The 20,197-nt window shown below is 40.5% G+C and overlaps 2 protein-coding genes across 3 annotated transcripts; one reads left to right on the top strand and one right to left on the bottom strand.

Moving 5' to 3' along the window:
* The first annotated feature begins 2,244 nt into the window (after positions 1-2,244).
* On the top strand, positions 2,245-8,690 carry RBP4 (retinol binding protein 4). Of its 2 annotated transcripts, none has more exons than XM_066191201.1 (6): positions 2,245-2,333; positions 2,482-2,617; positions 3,261-3,397; positions 3,534-3,640; positions 5,006-5,218; positions 8,488-8,690. In XM_066191201.1, exons 2-6 carry the CDS (start codon positions 2,489-2,491, stop codon positions 8,499-8,501), a joined length of 600 nt encoding a protein of 199 aa, XP_066047298.1. In that variant the 5' UTR covers positions 2,245-2,333; positions 2,482-2,488; the 3' UTR covers positions 8,502-8,690. The 2 variants fall into 2 exon arrangements, with proteins under 2 accessions (XP_066047298.1, XP_066047299.1); XM_066191202.1 differs by having other exon boundaries at positions 2,319-2,370.
* Positions 8,691-8,989: 299 nt separating this feature from the next.
* Positions 8,990-15,194, bottom strand: FFAR4 (free fatty acid receptor 4). Its single transcript, XM_066191203.1, has 3 exons — positions 14,646-15,194; positions 13,737-13,865; positions 8,990-10,002 (listed from the first exon to the last, which is right to left on the bottom strand). The coding sequence occupies exons 1-3, from the start codon at positions 15,177-15,179 to the stop codon at positions 9,595-9,597; spliced, it is 1,071 nt and encodes a 356-aa protein (XP_066047300.1). The 5' UTR covers positions 15,180-15,194; the 3' UTR covers positions 8,990-9,594.
* Between the last annotated feature and the right edge of the window lie 5,003 nt (positions 15,195-20,197).

The raw sequence follows: 20,197 nt of genomic DNA, 5'->3' as shown, positions 1-20,197 counted from the left end.
AGAATTAAAGAAATGCTGCACTATGGCTTATACAAAATTACATGTTTCTGATTTAGATTTATTACATCAGAATAATTTAGGAGACTGTAATATCTCTTACACGCATTTGGAAGTGATCTTATTAAAACTTGTTAACAGAAGTAAATTTTTATTTCATTGATACCTGGTTTCATTTCCTGTCTGGAAATCTTCTGACAGCAGCAGTATGTATAACAGGAACACTGACCTAGATTTTCAGAGGTGGTCAAATCTGAGCAGGTTTTCACTTATGTGGATGAGTGACTGCAGACTCCTTTGAAAACATCATACACAATTATGCTATTGAAAAAACTTTATAGGAATAGATTTGATCCTGCAAGAATGTGTCTGGTAATATAAAGCAGCATGCAGATTTTTGAACAGGACAAACTTAGGAGAAATGATAATATTTCAGAAATTGGCAGACAACAAAATAATTGTTTTCTTTGGTATTAAATAAAGTAATAGATTCAAAGCTTATGAATTAAGCTATAACCTGGTATATTGCTATCAGTCATGTGAGACACTGAACATGTGAGACAAATCATGTTGATTTTGGTTTTGTTCATGTGATGAATTCATATTTTAAGACCATTGTGTGTTTTGTAAAGGTTTTATAAAAATGTACATGTATTACTGGTATCACCATTTCCAGACTAGAGCAAGATTCTGAAAGTCACCAGAAGAATAGAGTTTACTTTTTCTCTTCAATCTTTGTAGGAATTGGCAAATTTGAAAATCTCAGCTTAAAAATTGACTTATTGCAAAGCTACCACTGAAAGTATCAGGACAATTAATACACCCTTCTAGTTTCCTGTTTAAATATGTTCTTTACTATGAATAGAAGCCTAATGTTAAATATAGTGGAATTTTTAGTGTCTGATGTTATCCAGGAAATCAAAGGAAAACATGGAACAGCCCTGAGCAATAGATGTTTGAGAAAAAGAATAGAACATACTGTGCAAAAGGCCTCCAACATGCAGCAGAAAAGGAGGATAAATCAATCAGGTTGTTTGCATTATATATGAGAAGAGATTGTAAAGGACAGCAACAGTAAGAAGTCTAATAGTTTTATGAATGTATGAAAGGTATATTAAGTAAACTTCTGGGAAAGGCCATGCTGAAGAAATCGGTTAAAGCTGTACATTGGTCACTATTGAGGTATTTTTTTATACTACATTGGTATCTCCATCATATTTATATTATATTTTTACTTGATTTTTAAAGTAATAAATACCGGCCTTTCAAATAAAAGGCTTCTGACTTTATTCTCTAACAAAAATGGGAGGTGAAAAAAGTAGGTGAATTAGTTCTCTTGGTAGCAATCATTTCTATCCTGCTCTGGTTACATGCCTAGAAAATAATTAACAGATTTTGTCTAATGCTACCTAAAGATGTTGAAACTAGAGAACAAATATTGACTGAGAGCCAGCAAAACTTGCCTGGATGGGAGAAAATTATGGTTTATATAACTGAAAACAGCTTGCCAAAACCAGAATAGAAATTATGGAATATCTGATTTAAAATTAATCAGATGTCAAAATGGCCACATGTGGTGTGCACATGCACTTGGGTATTTGTAGGCCACACTTAAGTCCTGCTACTACATAAAAGGGCTCTTTTACCACCCTGAGGATCTGCAGGGCCCTCGTTCCTGTTGCTGGGAGCTGCTCAGGAGATGATTTAGTACCCAAGAGAGCCTTTTGGAAGCAAGAGGCAACCAGTCATGAGGACCAGAAGAGGTTCTGGCATGACCAGGCTTTCAGAAACATGAGCAGAAACTTGCAAGTATTATGTTTGCCACTGTTTATCAGGATAAAAGAGGAAAGGACTTCGGGGACGAGGTGGAGGAAACAAGTCTGCACCTTGTAACTGGGCCGAGCATATTGGGTAAGATGGATTTTGGACTGAAGTGTGTAAAATCACAGGGGAGGTGGGGGCAGTTCACTCTCCCCCATGCAAAGGTGGGATGCCTCTCGTTCCGTTTGTTCTCCCCACACATGTGCACGCCCCTTCCCCCAGGCGTGAGCTCTGCTTTTGGGTTGGGAAAAGCAAAGAGAGGCATTTGTTCCTAGCGCCTGCTTGGCTGCAGATCAGGGTCAAAGACCACCTGAGCCCACGGGTGTTACGCAAGAGGCTGTTATGAAGGGGCCCCAGCCCGCAGCGTCCATCAGCCCGCCTCCCTGCTGCCCTCTCCAGCGCAGGCTCTGTGGCTCAGCAGGTTGCGAAAGCCCCAGGAGTACATAAAGCAGCCCCTGTCTGGGCACCACCAGAACACTTGGGCTCTCGAGTGGCTCCAGAGACCGGCACTGTCTGTAAGGCACCCTGCTGTTGTGGGCTGGGGACAACCAGGTGCCTTGCCTGCACATGCATCGGGGAAAGCTGCATGACACCCTGGAGACCTATGAGGGCAGCCCGCCTCGCTGCACTTGTGTGACTGATGCTATTCTCTGTTTGCTGCAGGGACAGGATGGCCCACACAGAGAGAGCTCTGCCCTGGCTGCTGCTGCTGTCACTGGCCTTGCTGAGTAGCAGCACTGCAGAGCGGGACTGCCGAGTAAGCAGCTTCAAAGTCAAGGAGAACTTCGACAAGACCAGGGTAAATCTTCTTTTCTCTCCTGGATCTGTGATGTCTTGCATAGCTCTTTCCAGGATACAAAATTTGGCATTCAGTAGCACCAGTGTGGTCACATTTCAAAGTCACAGACTGTAATACTGAGAAACAGCTAAAGTGTGTGATGTCCACGCCTCCACAGATGCTGGATTCTGATGCACCTGGTAAAGGAATACTGCAGCAACTGAGTTTTAGCAGACTGATTTCAAACCGTAGGTTATAAGCAGAAGGAGTGTACTGACTTGGTTGTTTCTATGAAAAATTAATACTCTGGTGTTTTCAGACATTATTCCTTCCATTGCAAGGAAAAAATATACATAGATCAGTCAAGATCTGCCAGTTGTTATTCCTTTTCCCACTAAATTCTGTTTTCCTTATCCTGGACAGTTGCAGATACAGATAAGATTACCAAAAAAAGTCAGTATTTCCAGAAATTATGACTGCACTAGGATGTATTGATGGGTTTATGCTGTTGAAACGGCTAGATTTGTTTCTTAGGTACATCTTTGAGGCATGGTGTTAAAGATCTGCATGCTCTTCCCTCTGTGACCTCCCCTATTCTGTACTGTCAGGTTGTAACATTTCCATTGTTGTAGGTCTAACTGCAGCCTTTCTTATTCCCTTGCAGTACAGTGGCACCTGGTATGCTACGGCAAAAAAAGATCCTGAGGGGCTGTTTCTGCAGGACAATGTGGTAGCCCAGTTCACCGTAGATGAGAATGGACAAATGACTGCCACTGCAAAGGGCAGAGTCAGACTCTTCAAGTAAGCTGTTTGTCATTCTACTCTTGTTCCATTTTGCTAAGCTACTGCTCCAATCCTAACTGCTATCTCTGCATTAGTCACACTGAGCCTGTGCTCTTAGATTGGAATGTGATATTTCCTTTGTCTCTGGCTACAGTAACTGGGATGTCTGTGCTGACATGATCGGCTCTTTCACTGACACAGAGGATCCTGCCAAGTTCAAGATGAAATACTGGGGTGTTGCCTCTTTTCTGCAGAAAGGAAGTGAGTACTTAACTATAGAAGATGCAGAACTACTTGGAAGACTAGCTATGTTTTATGTCTATGCTGGAGAAGGAAAAAGTACAGTTGAATTTCTTAAACACACTTAAAAGACATAATAACTATCATACTGCAAGGCTTAATGTGAACAAGGTATATGGGAGATATGACATTTTATATGGGACAGATGGTTAGCTTTCTTTAAACAAGTGAAGAAGACCTGGCCTTTGTATATCTTTGTATTTCTTTTGTTTGTTACCCAACAATATAATTGAAAGCCACTGTTTGGAAAGAAATGAAAGGCAGATGAAGTATTTTAAGACTTGTTTTACTTCAGAACTCAGTCACCAGATGCTTCTGATCTCTCTGAAGCCTGATGTCAAAGCTGGCCAAGAAGGGAAGAAGATTTAGAAAATGTTATTTTGTTTGGCCTTGTGTCTTCAAATCTAAAGATTTATGTGTTTTAAGAGACAAGTATGATCATATGTATATATTGATATATTCATATTTTTATGTCATCTCTCACACCCTATGCAAAATCAGTTCCTTGCGCCAAGTAGAGATGCAGACACTCTTTAGCTTAAGACATTTCCTGGGATTGTTTCCAAGAGAAGTAGGTAGAATTTGGAACTGACAAGAGCTCCATTCCACGCAAAGACACAGTTGCAAAAAATGTTTTGGATGCCAATTTGTCTTTAATAGCTCCCAGGTCTCCTCACAATATGCTGCTGAGTCATGGGTTCTTCAGGTTGCTGGCTGACCCCAAATTCTACCCTTCTAAAAGGTCTGGTATCCCCCCACAGGAGAGAAGGGGAAAACAACAGTGTTGCCTTCACCAGTGCAGATGTACTGCAAAGGAGAATCTTCTGCTCTGGGAGAGGAAGGGGCAAATATGTCAGGTTTTACTACAAACACTGAAACAACCTCACTTCTGTTAGAACAGAAGTGTCTGTGGGACCAGGTTTTTGTCAGGTTACACAGCTAAATAGTTAAGAATCCTCTGAAGTAGGAACTGTGTTTTAAGAAGAGGGTTTATGGCAGAACTTGTGGCAAATACATTTCTAATACACATGTAAACTGCATGATAATCTCTTTCCTTAAAAATGCAGTCTAAGTAACATCACTGGTAGGAAAACATTTATGGGTTTGAGTCGTCTTGAGCAGGCCTAGCATGTCCGTCTTTATTTTCTTTTAATAAATAAAAATGAGATTAATTACTGGAAACAGGAATAAATGAAAAGCCAACCTGTTATAATTTGTACCCATCTTCATCTTAGCATTTTCTTTGGTTATGGCAGCAATCTTTTCTGATTTGCTAGATTTCACTGGTGTCTCTAACACTTCCTTCTTTGCTCTGGTTCCTTCCAGATGATGATCACTGGGTAGTGGACACAGATTACGATACATATGCTCTTCATTACTCCTGCCGCCAACTAAATGCAGATGGCACTTGTGCTGATAGCTACTCCTTTGTGTTCTCCCGGGACCCCAAGGGATTGCCTCCAGATGCACTGAAAATTGTCAGACAAAGGCAGATAGACCTCTGTTTGGACAGAAAATACAGAGTTATCGCTCATAATGGTGAGAATGTTTTTTTTTCTGAAAAACTTAATTTCAGAATTTAAGGGCTGAAGCACTGGGATTCTCTTGCTCATTAGGTACCAAATGCATAAAGTCTTTTACGTAGTAGCTAAAACATTGTCTTTTGAAAACTGGAGCTCGTAGTAAGTTATTTCCAACTTTTACATCCTTTATCTGAAGGAGAGCTGAGGTGCATAGATTATCATGCAGCATATCAGATCAGCTGAAACAGTAATTAGAGGAAGTTGTAAAACAATTAAATCAAGGTAGTGTGAGTAAACATGGTAAGGATAAATTTCATAGCTACGGTAAAAAGTAACTGGGCAGCTTTTATCAGGTCCCTTTGCCTTTGTTCAAATACTTTCTTGAGAAATTCTACAGAAAGGCTTTTAAGGAAAATAGAAGTCTTGGAAAGGATACCTTATAGAAGACCCTTTCTCACAAGCCCTCATGCCAACTCTTTCACAAAAAAGCTGTGGAAGAGGGACATAGCCCTCATACTGGAAGCATGATACTATCTTGAGTCACACAGTCAGGCTGAGCTTAGAACACAGGGAATTAGCTCACTTATGCTCAAGTATACTACAAAAGGCCAAATGGCAATAATCTATAAGAAAACATAATGTACTTACTGATAAGAATTACACACACAGTGGGGAATTGTAAAAGAGTGAAGGAGAAAAATCAAAATATTTAGAACAAATAAAATAGTAGTACCTCTCCCTACTCCCTTCCCACTCCTCACATCCTGGAACATGCTATCTATGAAAGACTTGACTGGTAAATCAGCTGAATGGGAACTCCCAATGTAATGATATGAGCAAAAGAGTTAATACAATTCTTGGATGTGTAAACCAAGACTCACATGAGATTGCTGTGCTTGGCGTAGGTCTAATTGCTATGTCACATTTGGTGACAAGCATAACAGGAAAAAGTACTGAGGATGAATTGTTTCAAAGAAGAGCAGAGAAAATGATTGAAAGTTTGTAAAATCAAACTTTGGGTCCTCTAGTGAGTGCTTCAAAGATTGAAATCTTTTCTCATTAGGAAGAGGCTAAAGGCTGACCTGAGAAAAGTTTGGGCTTATCCACACAAGCAATAGGAATTGCATAGAAAAGGACTTGCAAACACAGAAATAATAAATTTAAATGGATGGAACTTTAAACTGGACACATTCAGAGCAGAAATAAACAGCCATTTGTTTAACTCCAAAGGTTATTAACCTTTGGAACAGTTTACCAAGAGCTGTTGTACGTTCTTCATCACTGAAATCTGTAAATCAAGATTAAAGGCTTTTCTCAATGACATACTAGAACAAACTGGGATTGACTGAAGGAACTTTTGCGTCTTATAAAGGAAGTCAGAACAGAGGAGCAAAGTCAGCTGTTGTGGCTCTATTATCTGTTCATCTGACCCATAAACACAGAGTAATACATTGCTGTGTTGTAAAGTAGGATGCTGATAACAGGGTGCCTTGAAGAACAGGGTGCCACCTACTCTGCTAAAGGAGGTGGTGTTTACAGTACTGATCAGTGACCCGGGAAAAGTGTCTGACAACAATGAAAAAAAAATTGTCTTGAATGAGAATTTGTAGACAACATAACTCAGTTGAGACTTAAAACAGTCAAGAATAAGAGACATCATAAATACAAATGGAATCACCTTCTGTGAATGATTTGTATGATTGCATAAATGATAGGATAGAAATGGTGTCATTATATAAATTGATGATACTTTTCTGTTTTGAATCCTGCATTCCCTGCTTTTCAAATGAAGTCCAGCAAGAATAAAAAATTTCTGAAAATGAGAAAGCCAAATAATCAGATGTTTAGGGATATTCTATTAAATCTAAGATAATTTAAAAGTTGATCATGCTTCCTCTAGTTTGTTACAGATATCAAATATCTAATCTACCAAGTCACACTCTTCTTCGTTTGCTATCCTAATTTATACTCAGATGTTAGGTGTTGAGTGCAGTGTCTGATATGACTCTGTGAGTTCCATAGTTTGCAAATGAAAAATAGGAGCCTGGGTACTTTTTTATTAAGGATTATGCCAGAGTTTATAAGCCCAGCACCAAAGTATCAATTAAAGCCAGAAATTTCCATTTTCCCCTTTATTGATCAGGTCCTATCATTAGTTGATTCTGAATTCTCCAGTATCATTAAGCCAAAGTTCCTGCAAAGCAAGCACATTTGGGACTGAGGGAACGATTGTGAGCTAAACTGAAAAAAAAAAAAAAAATTATTGGAAGCTTCATATCAGAAACTCTTATAAAATCTGCATAATTCCTTATGTGTGGATTGGAAGCCTTACTACTTTAGTTTTAACTCTGCTATTAAGAGCTAATTCTAATAAGAATTATTACCAAAACTAACCTGCCTCCAATTGTTACTGTGATAAAATTCTAACTGATGTTAGTAAATGCTGCAAGAATAGGCTGGTATCTGTTGCTAATTGTGCATACTCTGCCTAAGTCTTGAAGCTAATTAAGACTCTGTGTGTGTGTGTGTATGTGCATGTGTGTGTGCGCCCCCTCAACTAACAGACGTACAAAACTTACCTTGACTTAAAAAAAAAAATTAAAATATCAGTACTGGCTGTTCAAAGCAAAAGAGAAGCCTAGGAAATGAAAGGTTTTTTTCTAACTTACACTGCATTTAGGATGGCAGCTCCTTCTCAAATATAGCTAAAAATATGATACACATAGTCTCTCAGAGTAATAGCTCAAGAAACTTCAAGCTGTGTAAATGTCAGTGTCACTATTAAGTAAGAGTACTTGTTAAATACAGTATCATGTCAGTAGAGTTGAAACCTGCATCTGCTGTTGGCATTTGCTAGAAGCAAAAATTGTGAAATAAAGAATGGTATATTCCTTCTGCTAATTTACTATTGCCATTAAAAATTTTGTGGGTCAGGAGATTCTTACTTTGTTGAAAGACATTCTTAAATTAATTATTTTTAGGCAAATAACTAGAAGCATGTTAAAGCATAGACTCTTTTATCACTGATCTGCAAAAGTATTAAAATGCTCAGGAGAGGTGTAAGAGATTGGATGAATTCCTGTTTTGTTCTGAGTTGAAAATTCCTTGGATTTATAAACTGCAGAGTAAGGCAATGGCATTATTATTATGAGTAACAGACTGCTGGACTCAAGAGCATTTTAAAGAAATTCGATATGTATGTATTTTAAATTTGGTGAAAATTTGTGCAGTTAAATTTTGTCTAGAGTGTTTGACAAACACAGCTGTGGTTTTTGTGTGTTTCAGGATTTTGCTCTTAAGGAGATCCAACCCTGTGGAAAGAAACCATGCAACAGCACCACGAATGTAAAGCTAACACATTGATCATGTGTTCTCTGGAAAACGCTTTAAATGGCTTCATTTAGATTTTCAATATATTTATCTGAGCTGTGTAGCTCGCCTTGCTAATAAACCAATGAAACATTTTAATAAACTTGGATTACAGGGGATGCAATTTGTATGCAAATCTGTACATACGCAGACATTGGTTTCATTACTAGCCTGTTACCTTAGTGCACTATTTTGAGCTGGTGACACATGGTGAAAACTAAGAATTCAATCTAGCTTTTTTTTAGTGGGTTTAATTTCTGACTAAAAGAGTACTTATCATAAACCTCCAAGTATATGTATTTTCTTGTCAAATAGAACATTATATTTTCTCTACAAAATGCTGGAAATCATTTAGAAAAGAGAAAGGGATTTCAGTGACCCTATATGTCACTAACTTTATTATATGACTAGTGAAGACATTAAAAATATGCATCTTTTAAAAAGAATTATTTTCCACATGACAATTAACGATTTATTTATTTATTCTTCTTTTTTACCCTATTTTATTCTTCTATTTATTCTATATATTTATATAAATTCACATGTATTAAGTCCATATTTTTAATTTGAGGTGCAATCAAACTGGTCATTTACTTGATAACACATGTTCATTACCTTGTTTCAGTTAACCTGCTCAAACCTATGTTCAGGCAGTCAGTTATTGAACTGTTTAACCAAGTTCCCTTTAAAAACTGGATTTTAAAAAAGAAGATACTTTCTGAGGATGAATATTTTCACTAGAAAGTTTAAAGTACTTTATTCAACTATTTTACATTCACCAAGTTCTCTGCCATATTTCTATTTATTTCAGCATAAGAAGAGAATTCAATCCATTGGATTAAATGTCCAAACCTGATTGAGGCAAAGCAATGAAGTCAAGAGAATTTTATCTGCAGGAATTTAAATACATATTTAGCTTTTTTTCCTCATCCCCTGGCATGTAATACTATAACATAATGACCTATGTGACCTGGGATAGCACAGACAAAATCCAAAGTGTGACACAGCTCAGACTTTAAATAATTATCTGGTAATGAAAGACAAATGTGGCTGTTCAGGGTTACTTCTTCTTGCAGTGGTTTCTGTATTTGCCGCATGCTTTTCAGGGTTGCCTGTACAACAGAGAAGAATTTCCTGACATATACGTCTGAAATGGGCAACATTGTACAGAATTGGATTGACGGCAGAGTTGGCAAAAGTGAATAGCACTATCCAGAAGAAAACTGATGGCAAAATATTTAAATCTTTTTTGAAGTTCTGAACTAAAATTAAAAAAATAATTACTATTATTGGGCTCCACATAACGAAGAAAGAGGTCATCAACAGAAAAAGGGCTCGGAATAGTTTGTAGTCTTGCTGGGAGACACGAATCTGATGATGTTCTGAGTAGGCTAAACCAGCATTTAAACTTCTTCTTGATGCTTTTGCAATCTGCAGTAAAAGAGAAGAAAGTAACTTTCACTGAAACACATTTCTGTAAGTGAAAAAGTAAATCTTCGCACATGATGTTTTCTTTTGAAAAGTGACTACAAAAACCACATTGCAGAATTCATTTGTACTTTTTGTCAATGGTTCCATTTCAAATGTTCTCACTTCGCTAGCAATTCTTTTTCCTCTCAGCTGTGAACTCATCTCAGTATTCAAAGCAGTTGTTCTTTTCATGGCTCTCTACCAGTCACAAATACTTTTCAGCATAAAACAGTCATAATTACTCATAAAACCCCATTAAATTCACATTATGATCTCATTTGTTCTATCTAAAGAAACCCATCAATTTTTTTCACAAATGCAAACAGGAACATAACAACCCTGTTGATGCGCAAGAAGGAATGTGATCCAATTCTCTTACGGCCATGCTGATATTATAAGGTAGGTATTAGAAGGAGAATGAATTTATCACAATAAATTATTTTAAATGTGAATCAGATTGTACATTGTTTTTGTGTTGCACTTAGCTTTTCAGACAGTAATCACAATTGCTTTCTATGAACTAACATGTAATCTTACAGATCCTTAGAGTTACTATAAAAATTATTGTCTTGTAAAAGTACTCTCTGATGTAATAAACTGGACAATAGGTAGCTTGGAAACCTAGTATTCATGGGTGTGCATCACCTGTCATTAGGTAAAAGATTGAACCCAGTGACTTGCAGAAAACTCTAAATCCCCTGCTCTACATCCCTGGCTTCCCTGAAGTTGGCATGGCACAATGAATTTCTTTACAATCATACATCTGGTGCAAATAAAATAAAACTGAAATATCTAGCAAACAAAGATTTGTGCTAAATAACTGAGATGCCACTTTATCCCCTGCATGCATAAAGAAGGTGTGTTTTCAAATGTCTTGATCAATTAGCTGTCTACGTAGGAAAGTCAAAAGGTAAGACTCCTCCTGCCACTTTTCCCTTTAACAGAAACTACAGGAAGGATAACACTAATACTAGCAACACTTTTTAACTTCCTGGCACAGGTAACGATGAAAACGTTTAGAGAGATAGAGTAATTTGTCATTCTGTTGGCATTTTTTTGAATTTGTCACAGAGATAAATACTCATTAAGAATCTTAACATCTTCTAAGTATTTCAATAGAATGTATAAATTAAAACCTGTGAACCAAAAATAGGTTTCTTAGCAGCTTCTGAGGCTGAGAAGGGGACAGTGTCACTAGCTTCCCTGCTTCCCTGATTTAAAAGGAGCAGAGAATTCTGATGTCCTGAGCATGTAAAACTATTTTGGCTTGATGATCTGCTGTACCATCTGGAATCTAGAAACTAGGTTAACTCCTCCAAAGAGTCCAAACTGAGAGTTGTTCTCAGAGAGCACCTAACCTGTCTTAGTAAGAATGAAGGTTTCACAAAATGCAAAGGACTAATATCCACTTCTAATACAAAAGCAGGAAAACCAGGCTGTGTGCACTTCTTAGTCTGCACTGTCCAAAACTGCTACAGAATGTCCTCATCAGTTACATTTTTATATGTCCCATATAAAGATCTTCTGCCTTCCCCGCAGGAGTTGCACAGCCTAGAAATAAGAATGCAAGAATCACCAGGACTGCGGTAAATAATACACAACTGCATCTTAAGACAATGTTCAAGAGAAATGGGGTGGCAGTGGTATGTTGTGGATCCCTTTTTGGTCTGCCCAGTATAGATGCCTATCCTGGGCATCTGGACCATACTTGAACAAACAGGAACTTATAAGTCAGACATGTATAAGCTTGTAACTTCCATAACACAGACATATTCCCTAGCTCTAGCCTCTGACAAAATCTTGCCTGAGAGGCAGAACAGTGAAAAACCAAATAAATTACAAATCATGGCTTCTAATCTATAATTTTTGCAAGGGTTCTGGGAAGTGTCTTGTAAAAATAATACTCAGTTTCAGAGTAAATTGTGAAGTACATATTTGTAGTAGTGTATATTTGTTTAAAAAATTCAGGTCTTGTATTTGTAGTCAGTCCTAATCATCCCCATTCTCCTCCTCTTCCTCATCACCATCACCACCAATGTTGTAACATGAATACAGAAATGCTTGGCACAGCTTCCAGCAATGTTGAGAATCATGCTATATGTGCACTGGCATAATGGAGCATTCCCACAAAGTGAGTGAGTCTGCTCTTGGGAATGACTCAGGGATTGAGACATTCCCAGTTCAGTTCTGGTTGCTTCCTGGAGAGAGAGAAGGTTCAATTATATTCTGCTATGGGCCTCAAGCCTTCTTCATTTCAGGAGAAGTGGTAATGTATTTTAGCATCTCTGTTAGCAAGTTAGAAAAGAAACAGGAGCAGAGCAGCACGGAGATGTCTTGTAATCCAGTATTCCAAACACTGCTTTTGGTTTCTAGCTCCTTATGTGCCATTGTGTTTTATAAATTTTCCTGTAATCCGGAGTCTGTATGGACAAGACAAACATCATTCCTGTCCTGGCCTCTGACCAAGAACTGTGGCATTCTTTGGCCTGCAGTATTTTGCAGTTCTTTCAAAGAACCCACGCTCTCCACTGAGTTACTCTACACTCTTTGCCTACAGCAGTATGTGGTTGCAAGTGCATTACTTCACTAAAAGAGGTTCACCTAATGCATTTACTTCAAGGTTATAGCAAGCTAATAGACAGTACAGAAACTACAGGCTTATGACTTTTACTACAAGTTTAAGTTTGATCAATAGGCAAGGATGTGTAGAGACCAGATTCTAAGTGCTAGGTTCATTTTACACCTACATCCAGCTCTGGCACGTGCATCCACAGCCCCTGGGTGCTCAGCATTTCATTAGTTATACTCAATAACTATGTATGTTGAGGTTCCTTTCCAAAACCTATAACTTTCTTATACATATTATGAGAAGTTCAATTGCCCAATAAAGGAATCAAGGATCTTATGGATGGTTGCTAAAAACTAGGGATTGCAGTGACTAGTTTGAAGTGCTTGGTTTGAAGATTTCTAGATCTTTCTCACTCTGGTTAAAAGGAATTTAGATGCTAATATAATGCTTTCTAGACTATAGATTAAGACTCTGGGGTGCTATGTGGCTCGGTTTATATTTCAGCATATATGTTAAACATCATCCACTTAGAAAGAAAGTGGAAGTGGAGGGTTTAATTTACAGGTATTGTTTACAATATCTGAAATTGTGGAGGACTAAGTATAATCTAATGAGATCTGTGTACTAAAGACAAATGCAGAAAGCCAGCAGATCAAAAAATGGATGGGTTTTTTTCTATTCCTGCCTTTCTCTGCCTTCTAACAAATCCCTTATGACTGGAGTTTAGGCTCAAGGAAAGCAAAACCTATTTCTCTGTTCTTTCAAATGCTTGACTCTTTCAGCATTTTGGAGATTGACAGTCTTTAAATATGAACAGCACATATATGAAGAAGTGTATTTAATACTATATTAGATAATATAGTATTTGCTAATAATAATAGATAAAAAGACAAGCCATGTGTTGGACCTCTGGTAATGTGCTGTTGAAGCATTCTCTTAATTGAAATGTATAGGCTGTTATGTGTGGGTTGAAATGCTTTATTTTATACCACATAATTTATGGAACAAAGGATGTTTGTTCCCTTTACATGTATTTTACATTTGTATTCATGACAATATGCTGATGCCTAGTGAGTTACTGTTTACTTCCCTCTGTTTTACAACAAAATTTAAAGGAAAAACATACCTGTAAGATTTTGGAGTAACTGATGACAATGATGAATCCTGGTATCAGAAAGAAAACAATGGCAAAGCTCGTATCCCAGACTGTTTCTCCTGCAGTGTTGGGCCAATCCAGGGTGCAAATTTGAATGTCCTATTTACAAAAAATGAAGAAGAAAAGTAATATTGTATCTTTCTTTTCAGTACAGCATTGTCTTTATTTCCCTCTATGCTTATGGGAAAAAAAAAAACAGCCGAACAAAGACTAAAGAAAGACTGCGAAAACTTTCTACTTAAACAAAGCAGTCAAGTAATCTATTACTTGATGGTTTTAAAAGCCCGTGCAATTACAAATAGATATGTATGCCTATTCCACAACAGGAATACTCCCATTAATTTCATATCAAATGGTAATGGCAACTTTAAAATTGAAACTTACAGACCCTAAACTTAATCATTTATTCAAGTGTCAGTTGGGTGTACTTTCGTATGCGTTTCAAAATATTAGGCAGATAAATCTGTGCCATTTTGTACAGAGGGGGCTGCGGGTGCAGGGCAACTCTCCCAAGACTCTGACCCCTCGGTAAGGGGAAGTGAGCCGAAAAGGGGATCTCTGAGCCGCACTGAGGAACGCAAAGAGAATCCCAGCCGATGCGCGTTTCCCATCGAACGGGACGGGACGGTCCGCCGGGAGAGCGGGCCGGCGGGGAGAGCGGGCCGGCGGGGCGGCCGGGAGGAGCTCCGGCCGCTCCCCCGGGCACAGCATCGCACCTGCCCGGCACGCAGAGCGCTGCCCGCCCTGCAAGCGAGCTCCTCGCTGCCCGCTGTCCCGCGTGGCAGAGGCGGACGAGCCTCCTCCACCGTCGGTCCCGGCGCCCCCGGCCCGGCCCGGCCCGGCCCGGCTGTCGCGGGCGCGCCCGGCGCTCGCCCTCACCTGGCCGGCGGGGTCGGGCAGCCGCACCACGGTGAAGAAGCAGCAGAGCGGGAGGGTGGCGAGGGCGGCGAAGCCCCAGATGAAGAGCAAGGCGGCGGCCAGCACCTTGCGGCGGCGGAAGGCGGCGTGGCGCAGGCGGGCGATGCTGACGAAGCGCTCCAGGCTGACGGCCGACAGGGAGAGGATGATCACCGCGCCGCTCAGGCTCACCACATAGAAGAGCAGGTGGCACACGACGTTGCCCAGCACCCAGGACTCGGTCCAGCGCACGACGGCGATGAAGGGCATGGCGGTGATGAAGAGCAGGTCGGCGCAGAAGAGGTTGAGGACGAGGCAGTTGGCGGCGCAGAGCCGGCGGTGCCGCCTCACCAGCAGGCAGATGCCCCAGATGTTTCCCGCCAACGACAGCAGGAAGACGAAGGCCAGGGCAGATGACTCGCCGATGCGCAGGGCCGTCACATTGTGGCCCCTGAAGTCCGAGAAGAAGGGGAAATAGGTCCTGTTCCCTCCTGGTGTGCCCCTGGACACCGGCATGAGGGTGGCCAGTGGGCATGAGAGACCCACCGTGGATGGTGGCACCAGCCCTAGGGGACGGGCTGCGCTCCCAACCACCACGGTGGCACCTGGGGTGCCCTCCCAGCACAGAGCCAGGGGATGACCGCCATCCCCCTCCCTCCTCTTCCTCCTGCCCCTGCTACCCAGGGCTCAGCCGTGCCAGTCAGGCGGTTTATGGCCCTCGCACTGGAGTGGAACAAGGAAGTGGGAGAGTAAACACGGTGGAGCTCACACAAAGGCGAGGCCGCGGTGCGTGGGCAATGAGGGGCTGCCCCACACCTCCCTGCGCAGGGTGTGGGTCATGCTGGCATCTCCATGCCCAGGCACCCAGGCCCAGCCACCTCATCGAGTGCCAGCCCTGGTGTGCTGGGCTCTCCAGGCAGGCCCCTGGGTGCCAGTGACTCTGGGCGGCCACCGCAGCCTGCTCCCATCCAATGGGGCGTGCATAGCTTAGAAACATGGATGGCTGCCGCACCGCTCTGAGCCTGGGATGACCACACTAACCTAGGGTAAAAAAAAAAAGAAAGAGGAATTTACTTATTTCCTCCTGTATTGACAGTGGCATTTGGAAACAGCAGACCTGTGCATTGCTTGTCCTAACTGTGGAGAAGTGTCACTGACATGATTTTGGGGACTTGTTTATGAAATTGATCTAGGATCTTACCTGTGTTAGGAGTTCTTGCTGGAGAAGCCTCTTAAACTAAGACAAACCTAGAAAATACCTTATATTCTCTGAACTTCAATTACTAGAAGCAGTTGCTCAGATTGTAAACAAAAGTAGGGCTTTCCCCTTAGGCTCTTCACTCCGGAGGATTTAGAAATAGGCTGGGAGTAAAGCATGTAAATTGTCACAGAAGGCAGATAATGTCTCATAAAAGAAGATAAAATGTTTTCATACAGTATGTAAACAGTTGTATAACTTTAGACAGCTCTGGGTGAATTCATTTGGCTGAGTGCCAGTGCACGCGCTCAAGGGTGCACTTACAGGCTCAGTGTGTGGACCTACACCTTTTGATTAGGTGAGAGTTATTCCGTGTGCCACGGGGAGCAGGTGACAGGCAGTGCTTCTGCAGTGACCCTGCCATCAACCATTTATGCAACGGCATTAGCGGGGATTCCAGATTAGTGGGGATTCCAGAAACTCGGTTCTTTGAAGGGGCAATCTCCTAATGAGGGATGACAAGAGTGACATCTTTCCAGGTCTGCTTCCCACGTCTTTGCCTGTGCAGAATTTGCATTTGTTTCAATTAGCATGTTTTCTCCTGAACTATAAGGGGTTCTAACTATCTATGCAGTCTCATCAAACAAGGAGTTTGCAGGGCAGCCTAAACAGGTGGACGATATGCTCCTGCCTACTCCTGCTGACTGATGACTGTATGACATGTGGGCACAATTGCTGTTAGGTGGGATGGGCTATGAACTCAAGTGAAGACAATAAGAAAACTTGCAGAAATTGGGGCTTTTTTCAGCAAGCAACACAAGTGACTGCAAGTGTCTTGGTATAGATACTTTATTCTACATTATTTGATGGGAGAAAAAAAATCTGCTCCCATATTACAAAAAAAAAATCAGTAAATTTAATAGACCTACTGATTTTTATTAGTATTAGTATTTATGATCAACTCTTGGCATATCTAGCCACAATTATGTTGACTTTGCTATGAACTGATTTTTTAAATTTATTAGTGAATCTTGAAATACAGCAACATCTTCCAGTTGCCACAACCTCACAGGTCTGGGACTTTTTACAAGCTGACAGGCTAGCCCCAAAGCTCTGGACAGCTGGTAGTAGCAGTGGTGTGGTCAGCTCTAAATTATGGCAGGGATTTGGAAAAGAGCTATTGTTAATAGTGTGGTTGTACCTGTGTGAAAACTTGGGAGGCATTAAGAGGACAGGGGAAGTGGAGGTGGAGCAGCTGGAAATGGTAGCACAGATAAATGAAAATTTTATTATGAAGAAAATCTTTAGCCCCTTTGATATTAGTGGAAAGTTAAACTAGAAACCGGCCCTGTCAATTCAGGGTAAAAGTAAACATATTTGAAACAGAATGGGGGAAAGGAAACAGGGAGTGAAACATACAAAGCTGCATTATTGAAGAAATTAAGATACTTTTAGTCAGGGAGGAAAGGAGTGCCAGAGGAGAAGAAGGTTTGAAAATGAGATGATGTGTGGAAGTGTCTGGGTAGATCTTTGATCTTCTTTAGAAAGGATCACCTTTAGCTTTGGTCCTTAGGTGTGAGTGAGAACCTTACTTGACATAAGCCTGTTGTTTGCTCAGGAGAACCAAAGTAAAATGCTGCTTTTAGTATGCTGTTAGTGAGTGAACTTCACACTGACCTGTGTACAAAATCCTGTGCCTGGGGACAGCAGAGGTGTGAAGAAACATGCTTGTTTCCATCAGATTTGATCAAACAAATGGGGGCTCTTTGCAGGAGCAAAAATAGTCTGATTACTTATGGGTCCATTGGATCCATTATCTAAAGGAGTAACTTTCTTTTCCCTCCCGTGAAGTACAAAAGCTGTATTTGCTGTTGGGTAGGTCTAATCATAGCAACCATCACAACATAAAATCTGAGGAAGAGAGGAGTTGTAACCTCCATAGAGCTACTCCGGCTTTACTGTAATAGGTGGATGCTGTGTGTGGTATGTGCACCACGTGGTCATGACAAGGAAGTGATTAGCAGAATGCCTGGAAACCTGTTATGATTGCTTAACCTATATAATTTTTTCAACCTATGTTTGCTTTTATGCTTAGAGTCAAACTTGGAGTCAGCTCGGATTTCATTGCTCTAAGTTAAATGAAAGCTGCAGAGACCTCTGTGAAGCTGGTTTGCCTAACCTAGCAGGGAAAAATCTTGTTTCTTTTTTTATGGGTGTTTTCTTCATCACTAATGAAAGCCCAAGGTTTGGCCTTCTCTGTTTCAGATAAGGGCTGCGTTACCTGATACCATTAGTCAAGCTCTGCTTTTCAGATTGTTCCCCTGGAAACCATGAACTGTCGTGACAGATGGGGATCGATCAACTTATTTATATCTTGAGCATTAAGAAATATTCCCAGAGAGAGGGACCACTTGGGTAGGTGACTCTGGGAGATTGGAGTTCTTGTTCCATTTGGACATGATCTAGTAAAGGTTTTTGCCTTATTTATGCATATTCTTACATGTAGATTGGTGGTTTAAGTCTTTGGGCGTATTTTTGTGCACCTGTATCACACTGGGTAAATAGCACCTACTTCTGTAACAGATGTATTGCACATTTCATGTTTGCTAAGTGATGTAAATTCTTTTAATTAAAATGTTGTCTCTTCGTCTTCACAAGAGAGGTTGCCAGCTTGTAGATGACTTGTGTCTGCACAATAAGATCTTTATCGTAAGTTTCAACAAAGGTTAGCTTTCTATTTTCATTTCTGCTCTTACATATCACACTGCAGCTGTTCTGCTTATAGATACTATGAATCCTGTGCTTAGAAGATGTTATACCATTGTAAGGTATGTTTCAAATACAAGTCTGTTTTGATTTATTTTGTTTTTTTGGAAGTTTTCTAACTGCTGACCCGTTTTATACTTTCATATCAGTGAGCTGAAGCGCTTACATCAATGTGTGAAGGACAGTTTTAAACTTGTAGTGCAAATACAAATGCATTTGTTTGTTTACATATAGTAGCAATCTCACACATTCCTGTATCCACTGAAAATAGTTAGATGCTTCACTTATGTCATCATGTCAAAAACTAATTCCTGTTTCTTCTGGGACATGAGCAAGTCCCTGTTTCTTCTGGGAAGTCTCATTTTGCTGTGGTCAGTACCCATCAGAAGCTGGCATGCTTCCTGGGAAAAGTGCCAGTGGCACTGTAGTTTCAAGCTGTAGCAGCAGCATTACTGACCAAGGCCTCAGCCAAAAGCAGAGCTGCCAATGATACTGTCAGATGTGCTTTCTAATAAAAGCTGGGTCAGCTTTTAGTCCTCAAGACCACCAGAAGTTTTGCCAACATCAGCATTGTGGCTTGCAGTAAGGAAGGGATTTGTCTCTGAACCAAGTGCAAATTAAAATCAGAATCCACGTAACATAGACTTCCCCTGGGTGGTCACGTTTGCTGTATGTTAACCATACTTCACCAGAGTGACTCAGCTCCATCTAAACTCTTATAACTAAATGACGTTGTTTCTTAACAGTTTTAGAAACTGTATTGCACTTACACATCTAGCCCATGGATTTAGGGAGTTGAACAGTGAATATAAAGTATCAGAGTGGTTTGTTTGGACAATGCAGGATCTGGTAGAACACTCTTACCGAGGAACTGAGACCCTGAGTGAGTTTTTGCAGAGTCAGATGTTAAAGTGCCACTGGACCTTTGCTTAACTCTCAGGTGTGCATGAAGTTACATTCCTGCTAATGAGCTTTGGTATGGAGACATCAAAACAAAAGCTCTGGTGAATGCCTGAAACAAACAAAACTTGTCACCAGCCTCTCAGGGTCAGGAGATGTAGTCAGACGTTCCCTGAACACACTGGTCTGCTGGGTTGTACACTGTGCAGAGATCACAGGTACCATTGTTTCCTCTCCCAGTCAAGAACCCAGTGATTAGTGAATGCTCTTATTCGTGAAGTTTAATGAGAATTGTCCTTTTTCTTCCCCTGATGTTTCATCTTAGAAGAGTAGCTTGTTGGGAGCAGCAGGGGTTTTTCAGCTCCCAGTTGGGATAGCAGCTTTACTTTTAAAAGCTACATATTTCTGAAGTAAGGTCTACAGCGCCTGTCTGCTGCAGGGAACATCTGTCTGTATTGTCAGGCTTCTCCTTAGCTAGCATTGAGCTAGGGCTGGAGAAACAGAAAAATCAATCTTGCAAAAGCAATCAAAGTTCAAATAGCGCTTTAAATTCTGCTCTAAATCCTTCTGGCTTCCCTAATGTAATGCTACTCATGTTATTTCCCACACTGTTTATGGTTTTCATTATCAGTGGCCATTTGAGATGACTGATAAGATGTGACTTGGAGCT

The sequence above is a fragment of the Chamaea fasciata genome, unplaced genomic scaffold (genome assembly GCF_029207755.1).
Source record: "Chamaea fasciata isolate MVZ Bird 193981 ecotype frontalis unplaced genomic scaffold, bChaFas1.0.hap1 SCAF_9, whole genome shotgun sequence".
Classification (NCBI taxonomy): Eukaryota; Metazoa; Chordata; class Aves; order Passeriformes; family Sylviidae; genus Chamaea; species Chamaea fasciata.
This window is presented reverse-complemented; position numbering and strand designations above follow the sequence as displayed.

What these genes read in the sequence shown, in the direction of transcription:
- RBP4 (XM_066191201.1), top strand. Translation starts at nt 2,489, where the DNA reads ATGGCCCACACAGAGAGAGCTCTGCCCTGGCTGCTGCTGCTGTCACTG. An exon ending in GGCAGAGTCAGACTCTTCAA is followed by an intron (nt 3,398 to 3,533) that starts GTAAGCTGTTTG and finishes CTCTGGCTACAG; the next exon opens with TAACTGGGATGTCTGTGCTG. An exon ending in CTCTTTTCTGCAGAAAGGAA is followed by an intron (nt 3,641 to 5,005) that starts GTGAGTACTTAA and finishes GGTTCCTTCCAG; the next exon opens with ATGATGATCACTGGGTAGTG.
- FFAR4 (XM_066191203.1), bottom strand. Translation starts at nt 15,179, where the DNA reads ATGCCGGTGTCCAGGGGCACACCAGGAGGGAACAGGACCTATTTCCCC. An exon ending in TGCCCGACCCCGCCGGCCAG is followed by an intron (nt 13,866 to 14,645) that starts GTGAGGGCGAGC and finishes TTTTGTAAATAG; the next exon opens with GACATTCAAATTTGCACCCT. An exon ending in GTTACTCCAAAATCTTACAG is followed by an intron (nt 10,003 to 13,736) that starts GTATGTTTTTCC and finishes CTTTTACTGCAG; the next exon opens with ATTGCAAAAGCATCAAGAAG.